Source organism: Sorex araneus, chromosome 2 (assembly GCF_027595985.1).
Source record: "Sorex araneus isolate mSorAra2 chromosome 2, mSorAra2.pri, whole genome shotgun sequence".
NCBI lineage: Eukaryota > Metazoa > Chordata > Mammalia > Eulipotyphla > Soricidae > Sorex > Sorex araneus.
The window spans coordinates 128,980,245-129,003,948 of NC_073303.1; the positions used below are offsets into that span (position 1 = coordinate 128,980,245).

At 59.3% G+C, this 23,704-nt stretch overlaps 1 protein-coding gene across 1 annotated transcript in view; it reads right to left on the reverse strand.

Moving 5' to 3' along the window:
- Positions 1-21,707, reverse strand: part of ESRP1 (epithelial splicing regulatory protein 1) — a 44,949-nt gene extending 23,242 nt beyond the window's left edge. Inside the window, exons 1-9 of the mRNA XM_055127867.1 lie at positions 21,576-21,707; positions 21,202-21,330; positions 20,470-20,583; positions 16,816-16,930; positions 3,325-3,423; positions 3,147-3,201; positions 792-902; positions 368-500; positions 214-256 (exon numbers count right to left, since the gene is read on the reverse strand). Coding sequence (XP_054983842.1) covers positions 214-256; positions 368-500; positions 792-902; positions 3,147-3,201; positions 3,325-3,423; positions 16,816-16,930; positions 20,470-20,583; positions 21,202-21,330; positions 21,576-21,707 — 931 coding nt within the window. The remainder of the gene's footprint in view (positions 1-213; positions 257-367; positions 501-791; positions 903-3,146; positions 3,202-3,324; positions 3,424-16,815; positions 16,931-20,469; positions 20,584-21,201; positions 21,331-21,575) is intronic.
- Between the last annotated feature and the right edge of the window lie 1,997 nt (positions 21,708-23,704).

Below are 23,704 nucleotides of genomic sequence, written 5' to 3' on the forward strand. Positions count from 1 at the left end.
CAGCCCCCAGTACTGAGGCCCACTGGTCCTGATCAACAGTGTACAGGTTTTACATTCCCCACACGCAAAGTACCAGACAGTCGGACTCTGCATCAATTCCTCCGTCGCACAGCAGAAATAAAAGAAAAGCAAATAAAACACAGTTCGGGACCCCGGGGGACCCCTCGAGCTCCGGACAGTCCGCGAGAGGCTGCAGACGTCCCGGGCACTCACCGCCAGCTATCTTCAGGAAGTCTTCCCCGGTGGCCTTGTACACCTAGCGCGAGAAAGGGAAGTGGGTTACTCTCCTGCGTCTCGGTGCCTGGGCAGTGCCCACGGGGGCGAGGGGCGCCTAGCTCGATGGACCGCGGGGGCGAGGGGCACCTACCTCGATGTACCGCGTCCCCATGTGGTGCTTGTGCCTCTGCAGGGCCAGGTCCCGGTGCTCCTCACTCACGAAGCGAACCAGCGCCTCCCCGTTCCTGCGGCCCTGAGCGTTCAGACACAGCGCGGCCCCGCCCCTGGGAGGCCCGGGACAGAGCGTGACCGGGGGACAGGGGACCCCAGCCAGAGGCCCACAGATTTGGTGTTTTTGCTTTTTGGGTCACAGCCGGAGATGCTCAGGGGTTACTCCTGGCTCTGCACTCAGGAGTTAGTCCTGGCGGTGCTCGGGGGACCAGATGGAATGCCGGGGATTAAACCCGAGTGGCTGAGTGCAAGGCAAAGGCCCTCCCCACTGGACTATGGATGGCTCCCGCCCTGCCCCGCAGCTTTGGGGGGATGATTTGGGAAGGGCGGAAAGGGGAACCCACTTGGCAATGTTCAGTCCTTTGAAGAACCGGGCGATGTCCTGGTCGGAAGACTGCCAGGGCAGCCCGCGGGCCCTGACCACCGTGTTGTCGTCGATGAGCTCCATCTTGCTGCTGCAAGCGAAACCGGGGTTGGACGGGTGCCTGGAGGCAGCCCCTGCCCACCCACCCTTGTGACTGCAGCCTCACAAAAGCAGCAGGGGTGGCAGTGGGTGGAAGCTGGTACAGGAAGAGCAACTGCCTGCTGTCTGCAGGCTGTGACCCGGCCCGATGCTGGCGACTCGACAGTCCCCCTGAGCACTGCCAGGTGTGATCTCCAGACCAACATTACTAAAACCCTCCGGAACCCGGGGGTCAGAATGACCGTCCCATGGGCAGGGCACAGGCTCTGTGCACGGCTGGCCTGGGTTTAGTCCCTGGCACCCCATGTGGTCCCAGGTGCTCCAGGAGTAAGCCCTGAGCAAGGCTGGATGCGGACCACATCAAAACAGTAACGATCAAGTAAGAAACAAGGAACCCGAGCTGGGCAGTCGAAAGTCAGTTTTAGGTGGGCTGGAGAGACAGTACAGCGGGCAGGACCAAGCAGCTCCTTGGGTGCAGCCGACCCGGGTTGGATCCCTGGCGTCCTCTGATCCCGTGAGCACTGCCAGAAGAATTCCTGAGTGCTGACCCCAAGCCCAAAGTCAGTCAATAATGCAGTCGGCCTCGGGAGAGGCAGAGAAGCAGCTGTGGCCCAGGCAGTGCGGGCTATGCATGCAGGACTCGTTTTTAAATATAAATTTTTTTGGGCCACATCTGGCTATACTCAGGGGTTAAGTTTTTTTTTTTTTTTTTGCTCTTTGAGTCACACCCAGTGATGCACAGGGGTGTTGAGGAATTACTCTGGTGGTGCTTTGGGGATTATATGGGATGCTGGGAATCGAACCCGGTCGACTGCATGCAGGGAAAACGCCCTACCCACTGTGCTATGGTGCCAGTTCCCTCAGGGGTTAATTCCTGACTGTTCAGAATCACTCCTGGTGGGGCCAGGAGCACCATATGGGGCGTCGGGGATCAAACCCGGGCCAGCTGCACTATCCGCTGTCCTTCCTCTCAGGCCCCAGGAGGCCCAGCTGCACCCCAGCACCCTGTTTCAGCTCTGGTAAATCTCATGTAACTTACTATTGAGATTTACAAACTTAAGTTTATGGGGCTGCGGGCAGGGACCGGACAGCCCACAGCCACAGTCGGAAAGGAGGAAGCGAGGTCCTCTGCAGGCCAGTCAGGTAGGCGACCCCGCAACCCCCCTCTACCGCCCTGGCGTGCAGAACCCAAAGGACACGGCATCAATTCACAGGGACCAAGATTCCCAGAGGGCCCTGGGTCGCGAGGGCCACCGTGAAGTCTGACAAGTGTCTGTGTGTGTGTGTGTGGGGGGGGCGTTCAATCCAGTTTGGCAGCTCAAGCGAAGATGTGCAGGAAAGTGGGTGTGTTCAGGGCACAACTCAGCCTCACAGCCGGGGAGTCATTTGCAGCCCCCAACTGTTAGGCTCGGGCAGCCCCCGATGATCCCCTCTGCCCCATCTAGTTTTCTATTCCCGGGACTGGTCCCTTACGACCTGTCCCTGACTCACACCCCTTCCCCAACTGACTGGACCCAGAGTCTCACCGTGGGCACAGATGGGAGCGGGGCTGCTTATTTCAGGCATCTGGTAAATCTCCTGTAACTCACTATTGAGATTTACAAACTAAACACAGGTTTATGTGATCGTCAACAGAGATAGCTCGGAAACACTCCACCCCGGTCATTTCCTTTGCTTTCAAGTGAAGCTGATAGGATATCCTTCAGATTATCTCCGTGATCATCTGTCCAAGCCTGGGATTTTTCGTTTGGAAGTTTTCCAGGGAAAGCATGCCCGGTTTAGAGGTGAACAGAACCACAGACTCGAACAGATAATGTCCCCATAGTTCACAGGACGAGGGAGGGGTGTGAGTGCAGCAGGCACCTTAATTTTAATCAAAAGTACACCTTTACAACAACCACCGTCTTCTACAAGCAACCTAGTGATATTGGAACATGCGGGTCCAAAAGGTTTAATGCACTTATTAAATGAGAAATTAAATAATAAAATGCAGTGGAGAGGGGGCGAAGAAATAATACAGGGTTAAAGGCACTGGCCGTGCATGCTGCCTGGTGTCCGAATGCTGGCACCCCCCTCAGGTCCCCTGGCCCCACAGGAGTGGACACCATCACAGAGCCAGGAGTGAGACCTGAGCACCCCCGTGAGTAAAACTCAAACCCCAACACAAACCCTTCCCCACACGCCCCTGCCAGGTAAAGCCCCAAAACAATGGAGGCAGAGATTTCCGAAAGCTTACCAAGTGCCACTTTCAAATTTGTAATTTACTCTCTCCGGATCTGAGAACCTGTGATCTGCAAACAAGAACACACATGTCACGGTGTTGGCCGCTGGGAAGTTGAATGCAGAGACGGTGCGGAATCACACACACGCATGTACACGCATGCAGAGGGAGGGCCCGACCCCACGGCACTCACTGTAGGGCTCCGAGATCATGGCTAGGATGATACGGCCCATGTCCTCCACCTGGGCCGCGCCATAGCGGGAGACGGACGGATTCTTCTCCAAGTTCAGGCCTGGGCGGGCCGGTTAAGGATGAGGCTCTCAATGGGGAGAGGAGGCGGCGGCGGGAAGCCAGAGAAGCAGCAGGCAGAGGTAGGCGGGGCCAGCACACAGGGAGCCAAGCTGCCCGGCTCACCAAGTGCCACTGGATGGAAAGGCCAAATCTCTCCCGCCTGCAGCCCCGCATGGACGCTGAGCACATGTGTCCAGCTTCCCATCACGCAGGACAAGGCACGCAGAACCCACCCCCTCCGGGCCACACGCAAACAACAGAGCAGAGGAGTGGTGACACTCTCACATGTGAACAGTGAGCAGAGGACCAGTGGGGGAGGGGCTGGGGGTCAAGTTCAGGCCCTGGCATGCAGTCATGTGATCTATGACCCCCAGAGACTGTTTCACTCTACCACCGAGAACATGGATTTGAGGGTACTGTTTTCATGCAGAACTCTGGACATCCTAAGAATCCCAGCATCACTATCTTTTCACCGGGGTGGGGGGGAATTGGGCCACACCCAGTGATGTTCAGGGCTTACCCCTGGCTCTGCACTCGAAGGTCACTCCTGGCGAGGCTCATATAGGATGCCGGGGATCAAACCTGCTATGTGCAAGGAAAATGCCCTATCCACTCTGTGCGACGCTAAAACGAAGTCTGAAAACATCTTTTCTTTTTTTTGGTTACTGCTCAGGGCCAGCTCCTGGCTCTGCGCCCAGGAGGCATGCCTGGGGGGGGCTCCGAGACCCCTATTGGGTTCTGGGACTGAACCCGCACCAGCGACATGCCAGGCAAGTGGCCTCCCCGCTGTCCTATGGCTCTAGCCCCACCAATGGCACCATCTTTGTCTTCGTAGAAGCACGTCCAAGCACATGGAACAGCTGCGGGCGGCCCCCTAAGCAAGACCTGCCTGAAGAAAACCTCTGCCAGGCAGGGTAGGACCAAACCAGGCCATCGATTCAGGAGGCCTGAGAGCTGGGGCGACAGCACAGTGGGGAAGGGCACATGCCTTGCACGCAGCGGACCTAGGCCCAACCCCTGGCATCCCATATTGGCCCCCAAGCACTGCCAGGAGTAACCCTTGAGTGCTGAGCCAGGAGTCAGCCCTGAGCACTACTGGGCCCCCCAAAACAAAACAAAAAAACAGAAAAGTCCCTTCACTTCTTAATATAGAGCCCTTTCCTTCTTTACAATTCCAATGTTAGAATTTTTCTTTTTTTATGGAGAATCTTTTTTTTTTTAATGCATCTGCTTTATTTTTTATTTAGCTTTTGTGGGTGACACCCTGCGATGCTGAGGGGTCACTCCTGGCTCTACCCTCAGGAATTACTCCTGGCGGTTCTCGGGGGACAATATGGGATGCTGGGGATTGAACCCGGGTCAGCCGCGTGCAAGGCAGACACCTTCCCCGCTGTGCTACCACTAAGGTCCCCAGTGCTAGAATTACACTTGGCCATTAATCCGTGCCAGTTTGCACAGACCTTGCAGTGCACGATGCAGAACCCCCAAGGGAATGCGCACGGCAGCCGCGCTCAGTGAGGCCATGTCAGGAGCCACGTGGAGCATCTCCCTCCCGTCCGTCCACTCTAGTCTCACATATAGTGGAGACCAACACTGGCTCCTCCGGGCAGCCCACCGGGGTCGCCTCATTGACTTTTGAAAGCCGGGCAAGGACTTCAGTTTCCTGGGACCACATGGCGCAAACACCGTCCTGTCAAACTCTGCTCTGGGACCCCCCCAGCGCACGGCACACCCACACCACACACGCGCTCGAGAAATGCCGTGAAGGGAGCACCACATGCGCACGAAGCCCGAGTCTGATCCTGCCAGGTGGCCCAGAAGCATAACGGTGGCCCCCAGGGCCCTAAGCACTGCTGAGGCGGCCCCAGCAGACTCCGTCTGGCTGCTGGGACTAGTCTTTACCCGATTTTCTAATTTCGAGACTGCTCCCTTATTCGAAGGCAAAGGCGCATCAAGAAAAAAGCCCGTTAAAAAAAAAAAAAAAGCCCGTGCCTCAGGATGGGAGATGTGTGATCATATGGACCAAACATGATGGCCCCACAGTGCCTGTACTGCAAACCGTAACACCCAAAGGAGAGAGTAAGAGGGAAGGCACCTGCCACAGAGAGGGGGGTGGCGGGAGGACACTGGGGACAGGGTGGAGGGATGGGTGCTTGAACACTGATTGAAATGTAATCACGAAAGTTTTAAGTCTGTAACTACCTCACTGTGATTCTTAAAAAAAAATAAAAAAGAAAGAAAAAGGCCCATGTACACTCCGTCACGGCCAGCAAAGGGTTGATGCCAAGCCAACCCCGACAGCTACCTGCCTAGTGCCCCTGGGAATACTCAGTCAAGTCCTTTCTCATCTCCGTTCCCGTCTCCTCACCAGGACTGGCCTTTTGTGATCTTTTCCCCCCCATGAGGTGGAGGAGGATAATTCGGCGCTCTGTGTGTGTGTGTGTGTGTGTGTGTGTGTGTGTGTGTGTGTGTGTGTGTGTGTGTGTGTGTGTGTGTGTGTGTGTGTGTGTGTGTGTGTGTGTGTGTGTGTGTGGCGGGGGGTAAGTCCTCTGCAATACTCAGACAGGAACGTGGTGCTGGTAAGCCCTGATGGGTCAGAAGCGCCGTATGTATACCCCGCGCTGCCCTCCAGCCCTCACGTGTTCTCACCAGGCTCCACCAGCTCGCCATACCCCTCCGTGCACACAAGCAGCCACGTTAAGTATAAATCACTTAACCCCGCTGAACTCCACCTTATCTGCACAGCCAAAGCTGCACTAATCTTGACCTCCCTGGGTTTTGGTGAAGATTAAATGAGCCTGGAGCACAAAGCAGGCATTTAGCCCAGGATGTCCTCCCCCGCTTCTCAAACACTTTGGGGGCGGGGAGGCAACTTTCATAACCCTTAATCAGACCCGAAGGGACACCCCGAAGACTGAACACGCCACGCCCAGGTGCCCTCCGAGGGCACCCGAGATAACATCAGGCACCGGGCAGAGCTTTCGGCACTTCCTCTGGGACGCCACCTGCTTCCCACGAGCTCAGATTAGCACAGGGGCCCAGGGCTCCTCGGGGCTGCAAATGATCACCCACCCACTGCGAGGGTAGTGACACAGCCAGTGGCAGGTTCAAAGCCCTTGATAAGACAGAAAGAGAAGGGCAAAGGGTGAAGTCAGTTTAGGATGGGAGCCGGCCTTAGGTCCAGGGCCTTCGAGAGGCTGGAGGTACAGGGGTAGGACGCTGGCCTGCATGCGGGTGACCCAGGTTCCATCCCCGGCACTTCACAGGGTCTCAGGGCTAGAGCACAGACTCAGGAGTACGCCCTGAAGCACTGCAGGGTGTGGCCGAAGACCAAAAAAAGAAGAAAAAAGGCAGAGCTGGGATGGCATCAACAGAAAGGACCCAAGAGACGGGGGCCCGTCCCACAGCACGGGCCAGTCCACCCACTGTGGCCCTCTCAGCACCGTGGTCAGGGGAATCTTCGGGGAGGAGCTTTCCTGCGTGTGGGGGGCCCACAGGCACTGCCCACTTGCAGTGACCACAGCTCGTCTGGTTTCTGGGTCGTGCCTGGCTGCAGGTGAGAGGAGCCAAGGTAGGACAGAAATCACAATTCCCAGGGGGCTCGGGTGCCAAATGGAGAACACCCCAGTGTCCACCGTGCCCCAAGTCTCAAATGGTGAATGACCCACTGTCCACTGTTCCCTGGAGCTTCAACTGGTGGACGCCCTGCTGCCCATCAAGCCCTCAAGAAATCGCCTTTAAGGAAGAAACCATTGTTGCAGACTCGGAACACGTTCACCTGCCCACAGGTCTGCCTGATGCTGGGCCAAAAGCCCTCCAGCAAGCCAGGAGAGCGGGCCCAGGGAGGAGGCGAATGCCCGGCACGGGGGTTCGAGCCTGGAACAGCCCAGAGAGAACAGGAGGCAGAGAAGGCACCGACTCCTGAGCCACGGCCACGCCTTGGCTCCCTGGTATGCCACATGGCCTCTGGGCCCATAAGGACCTGAGATGGAGCTGGGGAACAGGTGGGGTTGGACGCGGGCAAGGCCTGAGCCCCCACCGTCTCTGTGGCCACCAAATCATTTTTTTTAGCGATGTCTCGGACTGGACCCAGGGCCTCCCCCACGCAAGGCTGCGGCTGGACAGCTGTGCGCAACCTCGTGAGGCAGAGCCCAGGGCGGGCGGGAGTGAGGGTGCTCGCCTCGAACCACACTTCTCCCGGGAAAGGCCGGGGCGGAGGGGGACGGGGCCTGCATCTCTGCACAGCAACCCCGGAGCAGGGGGCTTATTCCCCACGCGCACTCCCTCGGCACCAGAACGGTCTGACGAAGGCTCTGCCGTCACGTGGAAGCAGAACTCGGGTCTGCCCTTCTCGGCAGCTGACCTCTGCCCTGGATTTCCTCGCCAGGAATGGTGAGGAGGGCAAGTCTGGGCCACACTCAGGGATAACTCCTGGCCCTGTGCTCCGTGATCACTCCGGCAGTGCTTGGGGGACTCTGTGCAATTGCGGAAATCAAACTGGGGTCAGCCTTGGGTAAGCGAAAGGCCGTAATCCCCGTTACGAGCGCTCACCACTTGGGCCACAGCCAGCGATGCTCAGAGGTCACTCCTGGCTCTGCACGCGGGGATCATCGCCCCTGGAGTGCCTGGAGGACCACATGGGATGCCAGGGATGGGACCCCCTGGCCATGTGCAAGGCTGGTGCCCTCCCCACTGTCCGATCACTCCGGCCTTCCAACACTCCTAAGAATCTGAGCTTGCTCACTGGCGACCAGCCTCTTCCTCTTTCTACAACGCCCCGCGAGGCAGGTGCAGTGAAGCCAGGCAGACAGAGAGGAGGGCCGCTGGAGAGAGCCCTGTGGGCAGGGCACCTGCCCTGAGCGTGGCTGACCTGGACTGGATCCCTGGCACCCCATAAAGCCCCCCAAGCCCCACCAGGAGTGAACCCTGAGCCCTGCTGAGTGTGGACTAAAAGAACCAAAACCGAGCAAACAGACAAGGCAACCCGGGCCGGGCGAGCCCAGGAAGCAGCCGCCCTCCGCGCCCGGCGAGCACGATCTCTTCAGCACCCACCGCTCTGCTCCCTGCACCTCATTTACAGCAACCCTGGATGGGACGCCTGCATAAAAACCCTTCAACGGAGGAAAGCCGAGCGGAAGAGCTAGGAAAGGACAGGAAATGCCGGGTGGGAAGGGCTGGAGCACGCGTGTGCGTGTGGACCCTCGGCCACACAGCGATGGATCCTGGCACTGAACTGGATTCTTCTGGTGGAGGCTGTTGCCGCACACCGGGCCGACGAGCTTCCCTGCAGCGTGCCCCGACACGCCTCCCTGCAGCCATCACACCCTAAGACCAGCGGCTCCAAAGCTCCTCGTAACTTTGAGAAGTCACCTCGAGCCCGGCGAGCCCAGACTTCCCTCCACCCCCACCCAGCTGAGAGTGGGGTGCGCGAGCACGCACCCCCGACACGTGAGCAGGGCACGAGGATGTGCACGCATACACCCCGACACGTGTGCGGGGCCACCACACGCATGCACACACACGTCTGGGACAGTTCTCCAGCCCTGACGTCATCTGGGCTTCACCTGTGCGTGCAGGTGTGCCCACCGTGCTCCCATCGTCTCCAGCCCGTGCCTCTCGGGCCTGTCTCATCTTGAGGGAACCTTCCCGGCGCCCCGACTCACGGCTGCTCGGGGGCTCCCCACCCCGCCACGGAGGCGGCTTCCTGCGCGCAAACAGGCCCGACCAGCTCTGAGCCTGGCTCAGATGAGCACAGCGCCAGGCGGAAGCAAGGAAGGGCCGGGCCGAGCAGAACCAGCATTTCAGGCTGCCCTCCCCAGGGCTCGGAGCCCCAGACTCGGTGGTGCCACCTGGGCAGAGGGGCGTCTCCCCAAGGCCCATCTCAGCAAGCGCATCGAGTGGGGGGACTCGGGCCACATTTTGCAAAAACTCATCACAATGAGCCAGTCCGGGACCAGAGACGTAGCGTGGCGGGTGGGGCCGGCAGCGGTTCGGCCCGGATCCCTTAGGCCCAAGCACACCAACCGTGGCCCCACAGCACGACGGGAGAGAGAGCCCTTGCCAAGTGCCAAGTTCAAACACCTCCTGCCCTGTGACGTCAGACCCACTCTATTTCCATACCCCTGAGCTTCATCTCCTTTTTTTGTTTGTTTGTTTTTCTTTTTGGGTCACACCCGGCGATGCACAGGAGTCACTCCTGGCTCATGCACTCAGGAATTACCCCTGGCAGTGCTCAGGGGACCATATGGGATGCTGGGAATCGAACCTGGGTCGACCGCGTGCAAGGCAAACGCCCTACCCGCTGTGCTATTGCTCCAGCCCACTTCATCTCCAGTTTTTTAAAAAAATTTTCTTTGTGGGCTGGAGAGAGGACAGTGAGCGCGTTGGGTGCTCACCTTGCACTGGCTGGGGTTTGGACCCTGGCATCCACAGGGTGTCTCCTGAACACCGCCACACCCGGTGGTGCTCAGGACTTTCTCCTGGCTCTGGGCTCCGGAGTCACACCTGGTGGCATTCCAGAGACCATGTGTGGTGCCTGATGTCGATCCCAGCCTGTCCCCGTGTGAGGCGAGCGCTCCATCCACCACACTGCATCCGCCCTGCGACACAAGTCCTTCCTCCATACCTGAGAGCCACCCGTCCGCCCAGACAGCGGGCACCGAGGCACGACTCTCCTTCCTGACGGGCGGGTCAACGTTCCTGCCGAGCCATCAACCCCGTGCCGCCTGCCACCCATCTGTGCCACCAGACCTCAGTGGGGACATATCTACGAGGGACACAAAGGGAAACAAAGGCACGGAAAGTCAGCTCGCTTCCCGCATCAACTGCTGCAGCCGTGTGGAAACAGGAGAAAAGTGACAAGCTTCCCCGAGGGGCCGTATCACTTTTGAGAACGACTTTATGTAGGGCTGGAGATGCAGCTGGGTGGGGGCGGGTGACGCCCCTGCGAGGCCCCCGCCGGGATCCCCGGCACGGCTCAGCACGCACACAGAGCCACCGTATTTCCAGGGGCCTCGGACAGAAGCCAATCCAGAAGGACGCCAACACGGGCTAGCCCTCAATCGGCCTGCAGTTCCCCAAAGCTCGCCCCCTGAACGGCAGGGGTCATCTGCTCAAAGCCCACCGGGAGACCAGGAGGGGAACTGCCAGCCTGGCAAGGAGGCCAACACGGCAGGCCACAAACCCGAGTCTCTGCCGACTCGGCTCACCGGGCACCAACGTGATGCCAAAGATAATTCCTTCCTCCTTCCAGCCAGCAGGGTCACTGCACACCCAGGGCTGCTCAGGTCATTCCCTGTCCACCGCAGGGAGCTTCGCTAGGGCCTGCTCTCCACTGTGACGGCAGCGGAACTCCTAGAGTCATGGGCGGGGGGGGGGGTGGACGGAACCACAGCACAGCTGGCAGGACAGCGCAGGACGCTGGACTTGAATGTGGGCGATGTGGATCCAATTCCCAGAATTCCATATAGCCAACGCCTGGGCACCGCCAAGAGTGACGCGTGAGCATCACCAGGTGTGCCCCTCTCCCCAGTCCCAGCACCACATGGGATCAGAGGAGGGTTTGGAGCAGGCTGGGTCACACCTGGCTGTGTGCAGGGACAAGGTGGAGTATCAAGGATCTAACCGGGCCCAGCTGTGTGCCGGGCCAGCGCCTTCCCTGCTGCCCCCGCATGGACGGTCCCTCGAGCACCCCCAGGGACACGACTGAGCAGAACAAGAGCAGCCCTTGAGCACGCCAGATGGCCTGGACACAGGGAATACCACGCTGCGCCCCCCCCACCAATTCGGATCTCAGAAAAGAATCCAAAAGCGGGGTGCAACAGCTTATCGTCGAGGTGCCCGTGTGCGCCAGTGACGCACATGGGACTGTCCCCTGGTGCAAGCACAGGGCCAGAGGCAACGTTTTCATCAAGGCACTGATGGAGAGGGATCAGAAGTCCCTGGGGTGGGGCCTGAGGGGAGGGACCAGGGAACCTGGAGGGGTTCCTCCCAGCAGGCCCATGGTACCTGCCACGAGGCTGCACAGATGCTCGCCGAGCCTAGGGGGCACGCGGAAACTGAGGCCCGGAGTAGAGCAGGCTCCAGCCCACTCTCCCCACGGGTGTGGTCTCACCGTTGCATCCACCGCCACTACGGGCCAACCAGGGCCTACACGTGTGGACGGAGATGCAGTTTGGCGGCCACTCCTTCCAAATGCCAGGGGAGCACACACCACCCGGGATGGAACCCGAGGCTTCTGCATTCTAAGTATACCCACGGGGACAGGCCCCGGCAACACTGGCTGTGCTCAGGGCCCATTCCCGGCGGGTTTGGGGGCCTTACAGGAGTCCTTACCCCACTGTACTCTCTGGCGCCATATACATTTTTCCTTTCTAGGTTACACCCGGCGGTGCTCGGGGCCCTATGCATGGGATGCTGGGGATCGAACCCGGGTCAGCCGTGTGCAAGGCAAATGCTCCACCAGCTGTACTATTGCTCTGCACCCTTCCCCACATACTTTTTTTTTTTTAAGTTCATGGGCCACATCCAGCCAGGCACGGAAGCCGGTGGGCCACGTGCAAGGCAGGCACCTGCCCGCTGGACTAGCATTCCAACCCCCACGTGTGGCCCAGGGGTCTGGTGACCGTGTAACAGGTAGTGCGCTTGCCCTGCACGCAGCAGACCTGGGTTCAACCCCCAGCAACCTCCAGCCTCACTGTCACAAGGTCTGAGTGAGCTGCGCAAAAGGTGTGGCCTGCCCCGCAAACACAGACCTGAGAGGCACACAGGCCAACGCACCAGAACTTGCATGCCTCATGCTATGGTAGCGCCGAGCACTGTGTGTGAGCAGCCGAGCCACCAGCCTGGCAATGACAATGAGAGGACGGTAGAGGAGAGAACACATTTCAGAAAGGATCTAGGGATGGTGCCCAGGGATAATAGGACAATCGGGGGAGGTCGGCGCACAACCTTTATCTCCAGCACCCTGCAACGACCCCCAAGCCCCACCCCAGAGTGATTCCTGAGCACAGTCAGGAGTAAGCTCTGAGCACCACCAGGTGTGGCTCCTCCCACACTACAACAAAAAAAATGGGGTGAGGGGGCCAGAGAGTGTCTGGGGGCTTGTGTGCAGCTGACCTGGATTTGATCTCTGAGCTCATACGTGACTCCCAGCACCACCAAGGTAGAGCCAAGAACAGGCTGAGCCACAGCAGCCGAGAGCTGAGCCTGTACCTTGCCACATCACAACAGCAGTGACGGAACCCGCGACCCTACTCAGCACAAGACAGGCCGGCAGGGCACTCGGTCACTCTCGCACACATAGGAAACGGCGTTTGCTAAGAAGGTCTGAGCCAATACCCTGTTTAAGTGGCAAGGAGGGGGACGACCACTGGCCTTTCCTGCGGGGAGCTAACAGGGGGGCCCAAGTGCAAGAAGACGGTTCTCGTCACCAACCTCGGAGGGAATGCAGACCCTCTAGACCCGCCCCCTCCCCCACTTCACGAGGGTTCTTGCATCAGACCCCAACGCCATTCACGGGAAGGACTGAAGCGGCCTGCAGCTGCCCAGCTGAATCGGGGGTCCAGCCAAGCTGGATGGCACTGCAGCTTCTGGAGAGCCCCAGAGGGACCGGAGACCGGACACAGCCCTCTCTCTCCTCACCCGCCCTCCTGAGGCCCAGGGGCTCTGCACCGAGGCGACAGCCGGTGATGTGTGCTCACTCCTGGAGGTGCTTGGGGGACCAGATGGGATGCTGAGGATCGAACCCGGGTCAGCCGCCTTCCTGACCTGCTGTGCTGTCGCTCCAGTCCGAAGTCTGGTTTTATTCAAAATAAGCAATTACTAAAAGCCTAAAAGAAGCATATAATGATAGTGGTCTCGGTGGATGAGAGGAACTGAAGCAGAGGAGCCCCTGAATAACCGAAACGGCAAATCCCAGGTGGGCATCGTGCACCTCTGCAGGGGGCGAGGGGCGGGGAGGGGCTGTGGTCCAAGCCAGGACACCAGCAAGGAGAGACGGCGCCGAGCACGGACGGGGGCTGCTCCCTTTCCTCTGGCCAAGTGCGGCTCGCTTGGCACCAGCTCAGTCCCAGATAGACCTTCCCTCAGATGGGCCAAGATCATCTAGGAGACTGACCTGACCAGAGCACTGCCAGGTGTGGGCCCCACACAGAACAAAAAACAAAGCAACCAAAAAAAAAACAAAAACAAAAACAAAGAAACGAAACAACTGACTCGCTCTTGGCAAAATGGAACTAGAGGAAATGATGACTTTTTTTTTTTTGCTGGTTTTTTGGGCCATACTTGGTGATACTCAGGGCTTACTCCTGACTCTGCACTTAAGGATCACTCCTGGCGGTGCTCAGAGGACCATATGGGATGCAGGGGATCAAATCCGGGTCAGCTGTGCGCAAGGCAAGGGCCCTCCCCTTGGTGCTATCGCTCCAGTCCCCAGGATGAGCTTCTGAAATGGCCGTTTCCGTACTAAAACCCATTGGCAGGGGAGGAGGTGAGGTGGCAAAGGGCCTGAAACTGTGTAGGTGAGAGTCCTGGGTTTGATCTCTGGCTCCACCTGTGTCCCCGAAAGCTGCCGAGCATCGCACCCACCACCCAAAGGAACCTAAAACGTTGAGCAGTGTGAATGAAAGAACAGCTGGAAGTCCGGCCTCGGAGGAAAGTCTGTGCAGACTGGTGCGCTCGTCAGCTGAACTTGGCATCAACACTGGGTCTGGGACCCAACACCTCTGGGTCAGAGCAATCACTTGTGTCAACAGCAATGGGGGGATGAGCAAACAAACACCACCAGGAGCGCTCCTTTGTCTTACCTGATAAACGGAACACGCAAGTAAAGAGACTAATTAAAAAGCACTTCCGGTGTTCATCTTCCCTTGAACCTATTACATTTTTATAGTCTTTTTAAAAAATCTAAGATGCGTCCCCTGAGTCCAAGAGCTGAAGAGATCATCAGATGACTCGTCCAGCAGGACAGAGAGATGTGGGACTCTCCTTGGCCCTTCGACAGCCTTCAGCATGCTCAGCCGAGAGACCCCGGCTCCGGGCCCGGCTCACCTGCTCCTCCTGACTTTTACCTCCAGGGAACTCGAAAAACATCCCCAAACTACCAATTATTGAAAAAATGATGGGCTGAGCATAAGGGATAGAGCACTTGCCTTGCACGCATCCCAACCCAATTCTATTCCTGGCACTGCATATGGTCCCCCCAGCACAGAGAGAAGTGACCCCTGAGCACAGAGCCAGGAGCCCATCAGACCTGAACACCCCTGGGTGCGGCCCCAGACAGCAGCAGCAACCAGCAACCAGCATGGCCGTCACCCACATCACGGACAGCCAGTGGCCGCTCCTCCAATGCGCCACCATGACTCCGGGCCTCACCTGTGCAAGCTGAAATGCTCCAGCGCCCAATCACACCCCCAACCGCAATGAACAGCTGGGGGCACCCGGACCCTGCCGGGCCCACCCAGGCATCACACGGAAACATGCACATAGCCCACGGAGCAGCTCCCCGACGAACGATTCTCAATAAACTAAAAAATTCTCAATAAGGCTATCTTCCTCTAAAAGATAAATCAGACTTTCTTTACACTTTCAGAGTTTCTGATCCATTCTGCACCTGGGCCTAGAGAGAATCACCCAACCAACCCTCCCAATTTTTTTTTTCTTTTCTGCATCTGGTTCACATCCAGCCATGCTCAGGGGACCCAGACAGGATGCTGTGGACAGAGCCCAGGTCAGCCCTGGGCAAGGCCAGCGCCCACCCTCCACCCCGCTGTGCTGGCACTCTGGTGCCCCGCCCAAATTCTCACACTGAACGGCTAACTCCCACCAGTGACTATGGAATCGGAGTATTTAGGATGCACTTAAATGAGGAAACGTACGCGGGGGCTGGTGGTGGGCCCTGCGAGCCGCTGACCCCACCGGGCCGAGGCTGAGTATGAAGTCTGTGCAGCACCATCTGCATGGACCCACGGCACTTTACCCATCAAGGCCCAGAGGAAACTGCTGCATAGGAGACAGGTGAAATCGGGCCATTCACAGCCCCAAATGGGCTGGCGGCATCCGCTTCCTGTGGGGGATGGACGGACTGGGACCCGGAATTAACCAGCAAGCAAACAACGGGAGGGGCCGGAGTGACAGTCCAGGGGGCACTGGCCGTGCCTTGCACCACACCTTAAGAGTCCCCTGAGCCTCACCAGGTGGGATTCCTGAGTGACAGCCAGGAGTAACCCCTGGGCACCACCAGGTGTGGCCCAAAAATTAAAAACAAAAAAAGCAACTGTAACAGAAACCCCTGAAATCCAGGACACAAAGGAGACAAAACAGTTAAGTCGAAACTGCTTTCAAGGGGCTGGAGCAGTGAGCCAAACACCATCTCTGAGTGTGAGAAAGAAACTGTTAAATACCTCAGGCCTGGAGCCTGCAGATGCCCCTTCGTGGCCTGAAGAAAGCATCACTCCTCGTGGAGTGCTCACTCACGTCCGGTGGGGCAACTGACCCCTGGTCACCTAACCCCCAATTACTGGGCTCCAGAGCCGGCAGGCCGACGCATGACTACTCATTAGCACTTTAAAGACTTACCGGATGAGAGATAATGGCCCACTCATGGCTATAAGATATGATTAAAAATTTTACAATACACAATGCATCACGTATAAATGTACTGCTGGGTAATGAAAGAGTTCAGGGCTAAAGCCATCTCACTTCATCACCTCCAGAGGTGGCTTCGCAGAAAGGCGATCGTCCCGTGTAGTTTTGAGAAGATTAAAAGGGGACCAATGAATAGAATATTGCAAAAAAGCATATATGTGGGGAGGGGCCTGGAGAGATGGTACAGTGGGTAGAGTGTCTGCGACTGTTCAGTCCCGGAATCCCAGATGGTCCCCCAAGCGCCACCAAAAGCAACTGCACAGTACAGAGCCAGGAATAACCCCTGAGCGTCTGCAGGGAACCCCTCCCCCACTGCCAACCAACCACCTAGCCCGGGACTGCAGAGTAGGCCGAGGACTAAGGCGCTTGCCTTGCACACAGCTGACCTGGGTTTGAGTCCTGGCACCACACTGCCAGCATCGAGCAGAGCACAGAGCTAGGAGCCACCCACCAAACAAAAGCATACCACTGGGGGGAAAAAATTCTTACTCATCAGAAGCAGCCACAATGAACCCTAGAACCTAAAATCTAGAAGCACCAAGTGACCTTCCCGTCCAACTCCCAAATGACACCCCCACCCCAAAGTGTGTTCAACTTCCAGAAGTCCGCCGAATAGACCCCACGACCCCAGTCCTGCCCACCACGCCCTCCCTGAGCACAGCAGACACCCTTGTCTGGTGCCAAGAGCCTCCGGAAGGTTCCAGGTCTTGGGAATGCCGGGGCGCCCAGGGGATCGTGGGAAGGATACAGTCTGTCATGGCGGCCACGTCCAGCTTGTCCAGATCCGGGGAGCCGGGACAGCACTTCTTGAACTCTTTCCGAAGGTCGAAAAAGGAGTAGAAGCATTCGGGCAGCAGAACGTTCTGCAGGAGGGAGGGAGAGGGAAGCGGTCACTGCGGGCCCAGTCTCCTGCCAGGACCTGAGAGCTGGGATTTTAGATATTTAAACAGCGGCAGGCTAGAGCCACAGGACAGCAGCTACAGCACTGGCCTTGCCCGTGGCTGACCCAAGTTCGACTCCTAGGGGCCAAAGCAATAGCAGAACAGGGAGGGCATTTGCGTTGCATATGCAGCTGACCCAAGTTTGATCCCGGCACCCTGTGTGGTCCCCCGAGCACCACCAGGAGTAATTCCTGAGTGCAGACCCAGGAATAACCCCTGAGCATCACTGTGTGACCCAAAAGCCAAAACAAACCGTTCAACCCCCAGTATCCCATCTGGTCCCCAGAGCCTGCCTGGCTCAAGACTGAGTGCAGAACCAGGAGTGGCCCCAATCAAAACACCAAAAAACAGAAAAAACAGACAGTACAGCTAGTCGGGGGGTTGCCCGGCACGTGGCCAACCACAGTGCCACATATGTTTCCCTGAGCATCACCGGGACCGACCCCTGGGCAGTCGGTGCAGACCCCAAAGAAGCAGACAAGAGACTGCGGACTGAAGCAGAATAGGGCTTAAGGCATTTACCCGTAGGTGCCTGAGACTGGTCTGACCCGCAACAGAGTCGGCACTGAGCCCCAAGCACAGAGTTAGGAGCACCACCAGGTATGTCTCCCCAACCAAAACAAAAGTGAAAGATAGAAGCGTTGGACCAGAGATGGTACAGGAGGGAAGGTACTTGCCTTACATGTACCTGTGATCGTGAGCTGGGATTGGCACCAAGTACCCAAAAACTGCCAGGGTCATCCTGAGTACAGAGCCCGGGTATCGGAGGGTGTGACCACCCCAAGCAGAAAGACACTGAAGCCATTATAAATTATAAAGTAGGCTAGAAGTTTTGCATAATGTAAATATTTCATGCAAAAAAAAACAAATTACAGACTCTTAGGAACTGGGTCAAAGGGCTGGGGAGCATATGCAGGGACCCCGGGGTCCTCCCCGAGCACTGCTGACCGTGCCCATCCTAACATAAAACACAACACTTTTTTTTTCCGGGGGCAACACCCACCAGTGCTCATTAATCCAGGCTCAGCACCCAGGAATTACTCCCGGCGGACCCTATGGGAAGCCAGGGATTGGAGCTATGTTGGCCACGCAAGATTAAGACCCTACTGTGCTATCGCCCAGGCCAACACAGTAGGAAACAAATGTCAATCCAAGTGTTCCATCAAAGAAAAACATCATGCTCCGTGAGCAGCTACTTTCACTGTATCTGATACGAGGCATTAACTATCACCAGTGTATTTTTGAGTAACAGGCTTCTTCCCATCTCTCCCATTTCCCCAAATCTTCCCTCCTGAACAGGGCTACTTTTCTTAGGACACTAAACCCTTACCACTTCTGGGATGTTTATCAAGATGCTGAGAAAGGCTAGAGGAATAGTACAGTGGGTAGGGCGTTTGCCTTACACATGGCCAACCCGGGTTCAATCCCTGGCACCCCATATGGTCCCCCAAGCACCGCCAGGAATAATTTCCGAGCACAGAGTCAGGAGGAAGCTCTGAGCATCGCCGTGTGTCACCCGTAAAGAAAAAAAAAAGAGGGTGCTGGAGTGATAGCATAGCAGGTAGGGCGTTTGCCTTGAACACTGCCGACCCGGGTTCGATTCCCAGCATCCCATATGGTCCCCTGAGCACCGCCAGGAGTAATTCCTGAGTGCAGAGCCAGGAGTAACCCCTGTGCATCGCCAGGTGTGACCCAAAAACCAAAAAAAAAAAAAAAAAGATGCTAAGAAGTGGCTCGGGGAGGTACCCTCAAAAGCTCACTGGAGGGGTTCACACCTGCAAGGGAACAGAACTAGCCGCTGCCCTCCAAAGCACAGGACAGTGCTCAGACATCCCACTGGGGATTCCCAAATGCTCATCAAGTTCCCAATCAAGGACACAGCCTTCAGCTGGGCACTGGGCGAGGCCCTGCTACCTCCCCGTGGAAGCAGACACTCGAAGTTACATGAAAGGAGTGATTTCCTCAACCACAAGGAACAAGATTCCACCTCTGAGCTTTTCAAAAACTGCTGTTCCACTAAGGAGGCCAGTCCATCACTTGTCCATTCTAGCACCGAAACAGGCTATCTGCTGATCTCCCACTTATTGGCGGCATCCACCATCTGTCTAACTCTCCTCTGCAAGACGTGTGCACAGTTTCTTTAAAAATAGCTTATTCCGGGGCTGGAGCAATAGCACAGCGGGTAGGACTTTTGCCTTGCACGTGGCCAACCCAGGTTCGAATCCCAGCATCCCATATGGTCCCCTGAGCACCGCCAGGAGTGATTCCTGAGTGCAGAGCCAGGAGTAACCCCTGTGCATTGCCGGGTGTGACCCAAAAAGCAAAAAACAAAAGCAAAAATAGCTTATTCCAGGACAGCAGCAATAGCACAGCAGGGAGGGCGTTTGCCTGGCACACGGCTGACCTGGGTTCGATTCCCAGCATCCCATACGGTCCCTTGTGCATCACCAGGAGAAATTCCTGAGTGCAGAGTCAGGAGTAACCCCTGAGCATTGCCGGGTGTGACCCAAAAAGAAAAAAAAAAAATTCCCCGAGACAGGGAGGGCGCTTGAGGTGCAGGCCAGGTTCCACTCCGGTACCACACATGGTGCCCAGAGCCTGGCCAGGAGTGCCCCTGAGCACTGAGTCAGGAATAAGCTCTGAGCACCCCTGGGTGTGCCACCCACCACCCCCACACACAAAATGCTTACACCCATCTCTTCCAGCCTGATCCCTACCCACTGCAATAAAAAGTGAGAGCTCTAATTAAGTTTATGAGAGCAACTGTATTAGGGCCGATTGGCCACACCTATACCATGGACCACCTGCCTTGCTCTCGGCCACAAAATCAGGGGGCAAACCAGATGGAGACATGATTGGCTTGCCCCAAACGCGTTGGTCAGAAAAAAAAAAAAAAAACAGGTACCAATGCTCTGGTTTTGATGCAAACTTCAGCTTTGAACATTTAAGTCAAGCAAATCCCAGCGCACTCTCACTGATTCTCCTCAACTCTCTGCAATTCAAAGCTCTTTGATGAACCAGAATCACACTTAAGGTGCAGTTGCATTTTTCTTTGTTCCTTCCTTTTTAGGATAAAGCCATTTCCACAGGAATGGGACTCTTTGAAGTTCCTTTAAATGTCCGAAGTTGAGAGGCTATGCCTCTGAGGCTGAACACAAAGCACTGTATTAAGACCACCCCCCCAGGGAAAAAAAACCCAAAAATCCACAAGTTAACTGCAACAGCAAACAACTATCACCATAAAAAGCACAAGTTTTGACGCTGCTATGAAACAACACACGAAGGACTTTAAGTGTACAGCGTCCTGGTACCCAGGACATCCATGCTGCTGCGCACCAATCACCGCCAGTAACTCTCCAGATGCACCTTGATTGTTTAAAAAAAAAAACAACAAAAAACCAAGACACTTGGAAAAGCCCCATTTTTTTTTCCACTTCCCCTCCCCCCAGACCATCTCTTACCTTCTTAGACGCCTCCGGATGCAGGATTTGCCGTATGTGCAGCTGCCCGTCCGTGCACAGACAGAAGGAAGTACCCACCGCAATATTGAGCTCATTGCTCACGGACTGGTTAAACTGAAAAGGCCAAGACACACACACGCGGCGGCAATTGATGGAGGACCTGGGCGCGGCCAGGGCGTCCACGCAGGACAACTGGCCCGGGCCCCCAGGGCCCCCCGTGCTCCTGCCCCTCCATCCATCCACCCGGCAGTTGAGCGTGGGCCCCGTTTCGTCAGCCGTTGCCTTTGTGTTACATCATCCCCCCTCCCGTATTTTTTTATTTAGGTATCTGGCCTCCCCGGGTTGGAGAAAAGATGCCCGATTCTGATAAACAAACGTGGGCGACGGGCGTATCGATCTCGGGAAGACGGTTTCTGGAACGCCGCCCGGGAGGGGCCACTTTCACCCCAGCCTCGCGGCGGGCGCGGGCCGCGCTGGCGGGGGTCCCGGGCTCGGCGCCCCGCCCTGACCCCGCCCGGCCTCCGCACCCCGGTTTCTAGGTCACCCCGGTTCCGAAAGAGGGGATTCAACGCCCGAGCCCCGGCCGTCCTCGGGCGCCTAGCGACACCCCCGCGCGCCCCCGGCTGCGGGGACCCCAGCCCCGGGCCCCGCGCGCGCGGCACCGTCCCTCGAAGGTTCTCCCCGACGCGCGGGGGTCGCGCCACCGCCCCGGGCCCGCCTCCCCGCGCTCACCTGTCGGAGCGCCTGGTCCAGCTGCGGCGCCGTGGACAGGCCTTCCGCGTCGATCTGGCTCTCCGCCTTGCACTCGTCCGTCAGCTCCAGCTGGTCTGGCCGAACCAGCACCTCGTGCAGCGGCCCCACCTCGGGGCAAAGGCGGCGGCGGGTCGGTCCCGGGGGGTCGCGGGCGTAGCCGCGGGCGCCACCCCCACCCCGACGGGTGCCCGGGCCTCCCCTAGCCGGGGTGCCGCGCACCTGGGCCCGATTTCCGGAGGCGCTGGGACTGGGGGCGGGGGCGGGGGCGGGGGGCCGGGCTCGGGACCCCCGGGCCGGGCCGAGCGCCGAGGCCCCGCGGCGGGGGGCGCGCGCGTCGGGGGGCGCGGGCTCACCTTCTGGTTGGCCAGGTCCACCACTTTCCACAGCAGCAGGACCAGCTCCTTCTCGTCCGAGCCCAGCTTGGCGCCGCCGGCCCCCGCCGTGACGCCGAAGAGGACCACCAGGTAGTCCGGGGACGCCGTCATGCCGGCAGGTGGGGTGGGGGCGGCGGGGACCCGGGTCCGCGCCGCGCCGGCTGCCGAGGGCGCTCACCCGGCGCTCAGCCGCCGACTGGGCGCGGGCGCACGCGGGGTGGGCAGCGGCGCGCGCGGCCGGGCGCGCTCGGGGTCTGGGGGCGCCGGGGCGTCGGGGCCGGGAGCCGGGCGCCGCGCTGCACCCCCGGGAGGCGCGCGCAATGGCTGAAAGCGTTTCTGTTTGGGGATGTGGCTCTTACCTGCCCGCCCCTTCCCCCTCCCCCACGTGGTGCAGGTAAGAGGCACCTGGCGTCGCCGGCCCATTGGCTCCTTCAAACCACGACGTGGCAGCGGTGGGGGAGGCGGCCCCGGCGGCGGGGGAGGCGGGAGGAGGGGGCGGGAGACAATGGCTGGATGAATGGACGGGGGCGGGGGGCGCGAGGGGCGGGGAGGGGCGGCAGCCACCCCGAGGGCAGTGGAGGCCAGCCGCGAGCGGGCGCGGGCTGAGGGGCGGGGGGAGGTTGAGGGGCGCTGGAGCCCTGGGACCGAGCAGGGCGGGGGAGGGGGTCCCCATTTAAGGAGGAAGGAGGGGGTGCTTGGAAAGCAACTTTGGGGCAACTCTGGGGTTCTCCAGGGTCCCCCCCCATTTTTGTTTTTTTAACTGCTAGGCGGGTTGGCGTAAAGAGGCCAGAGGGGAGGCTGGGGGCGGCCACGGGTCTGGAGCGGCCCAGGGCGCGGCGCTCGGGGCGGGCGAGCGGCGGAGGGAGGGACCGGCCAACGGCAGGCGGGAGGTGGCGGGACGCCTCCCGGCCCCGGAAAGGTGGCTCCCGCGTCCCCCACACCCCGCAGAGCAAACAGGAGGGACCCAGCGCCCCAAAGCCCGCTCCAGGCCCGCCGACCTGCCGCGCGGAGCCAGGCGGCCGCGGAGACGCGGGGGGCCACGGGCGAAACGACAGGGCGGGAGGGGGGACCCCCAACATCCCGCGAGGACACGGGGATGCAGTGGGCCTCCCTTTTCTCACAGCAGTTACTGGGTCTGCGTCCAGACTACCAGCGCGACCCCGGGGCCACCCGAGGCATGTCCCCTGAACCCCGAATCCAAGACATCCGCCCCGCGTGCCTCTGGGGAGCCCAAAGCAGCCTTTATTCCGGGTTTCACGCCGGACACCCCGCCTTTGTCCTCAGGTGGGGACCTGCGCGGTCCCTGCCGGCCCGGGGGCCCCCAGCAGACGTGCACGCCCGCACCCCGGGGCCGGGGGGACTCCGCGCCCCCACTTGTCTCGGGCTACAGCTGCGCGAGATGGGACCCGTGCTCGGGGCGCGCGCTTGGCCTCTCGAGGACCGAAGGGGAACGGCGGGGAGGATGCGGTGCGCGGGGTCCGCGTCGAGACGCGCTGGCTGAAATTTCCTCGAGTTCTCGGGGTCCCGCCGGCAGGAGGGCCGGTTCCGGCCGGGCCCGGGTCGCCTCGGCGTCCCCCACGACGGGGACTAAGTCGCATTTGGGGATGCGCGTCCGCGGCGGGGGGAGGCGCTGGGGGCGCTCCCCGAGAGCGAGCCGAGCTGTGCCCCCGACGGCGCCCCGTAGGCCACCACCTGGGGTGCGGGGGACACCCCCCCACGGTCCGGAGGGCGGCCCCGCCCTGCGCCCCGGATCTGCGAGCCGCCCTCCGGGCTGCGGGCGGGCGCGGGGGCCGGGAAGGAGCTGGAAAAACCACCCAGATTGCATTGCAGTGGGCGCGGCCCGGCCCGGCCGGTTCCCCCGAGCCTCCGCCCCGCGGGGCGCCCCGTGCGCCCGGCCCAGGTGCGCGGCTCCGCCCGGCGCGGGAGGCGGCGACTGTCGCCAGGAAGGCGGCGACCGCGGCCCCGGGGGCCCGGGCCCGCCCGGCCTTTCGGGCCTTCGGTACGAGGAGCGCCTGGGGGGTGCGCGAGGGTCCCCGCCGCCGCCGCACAGCGCCGGGCCGTCCCGGGAGAGCTGGCCGCGCCCCCCACCCCCGGACGCGCCGCCTTCC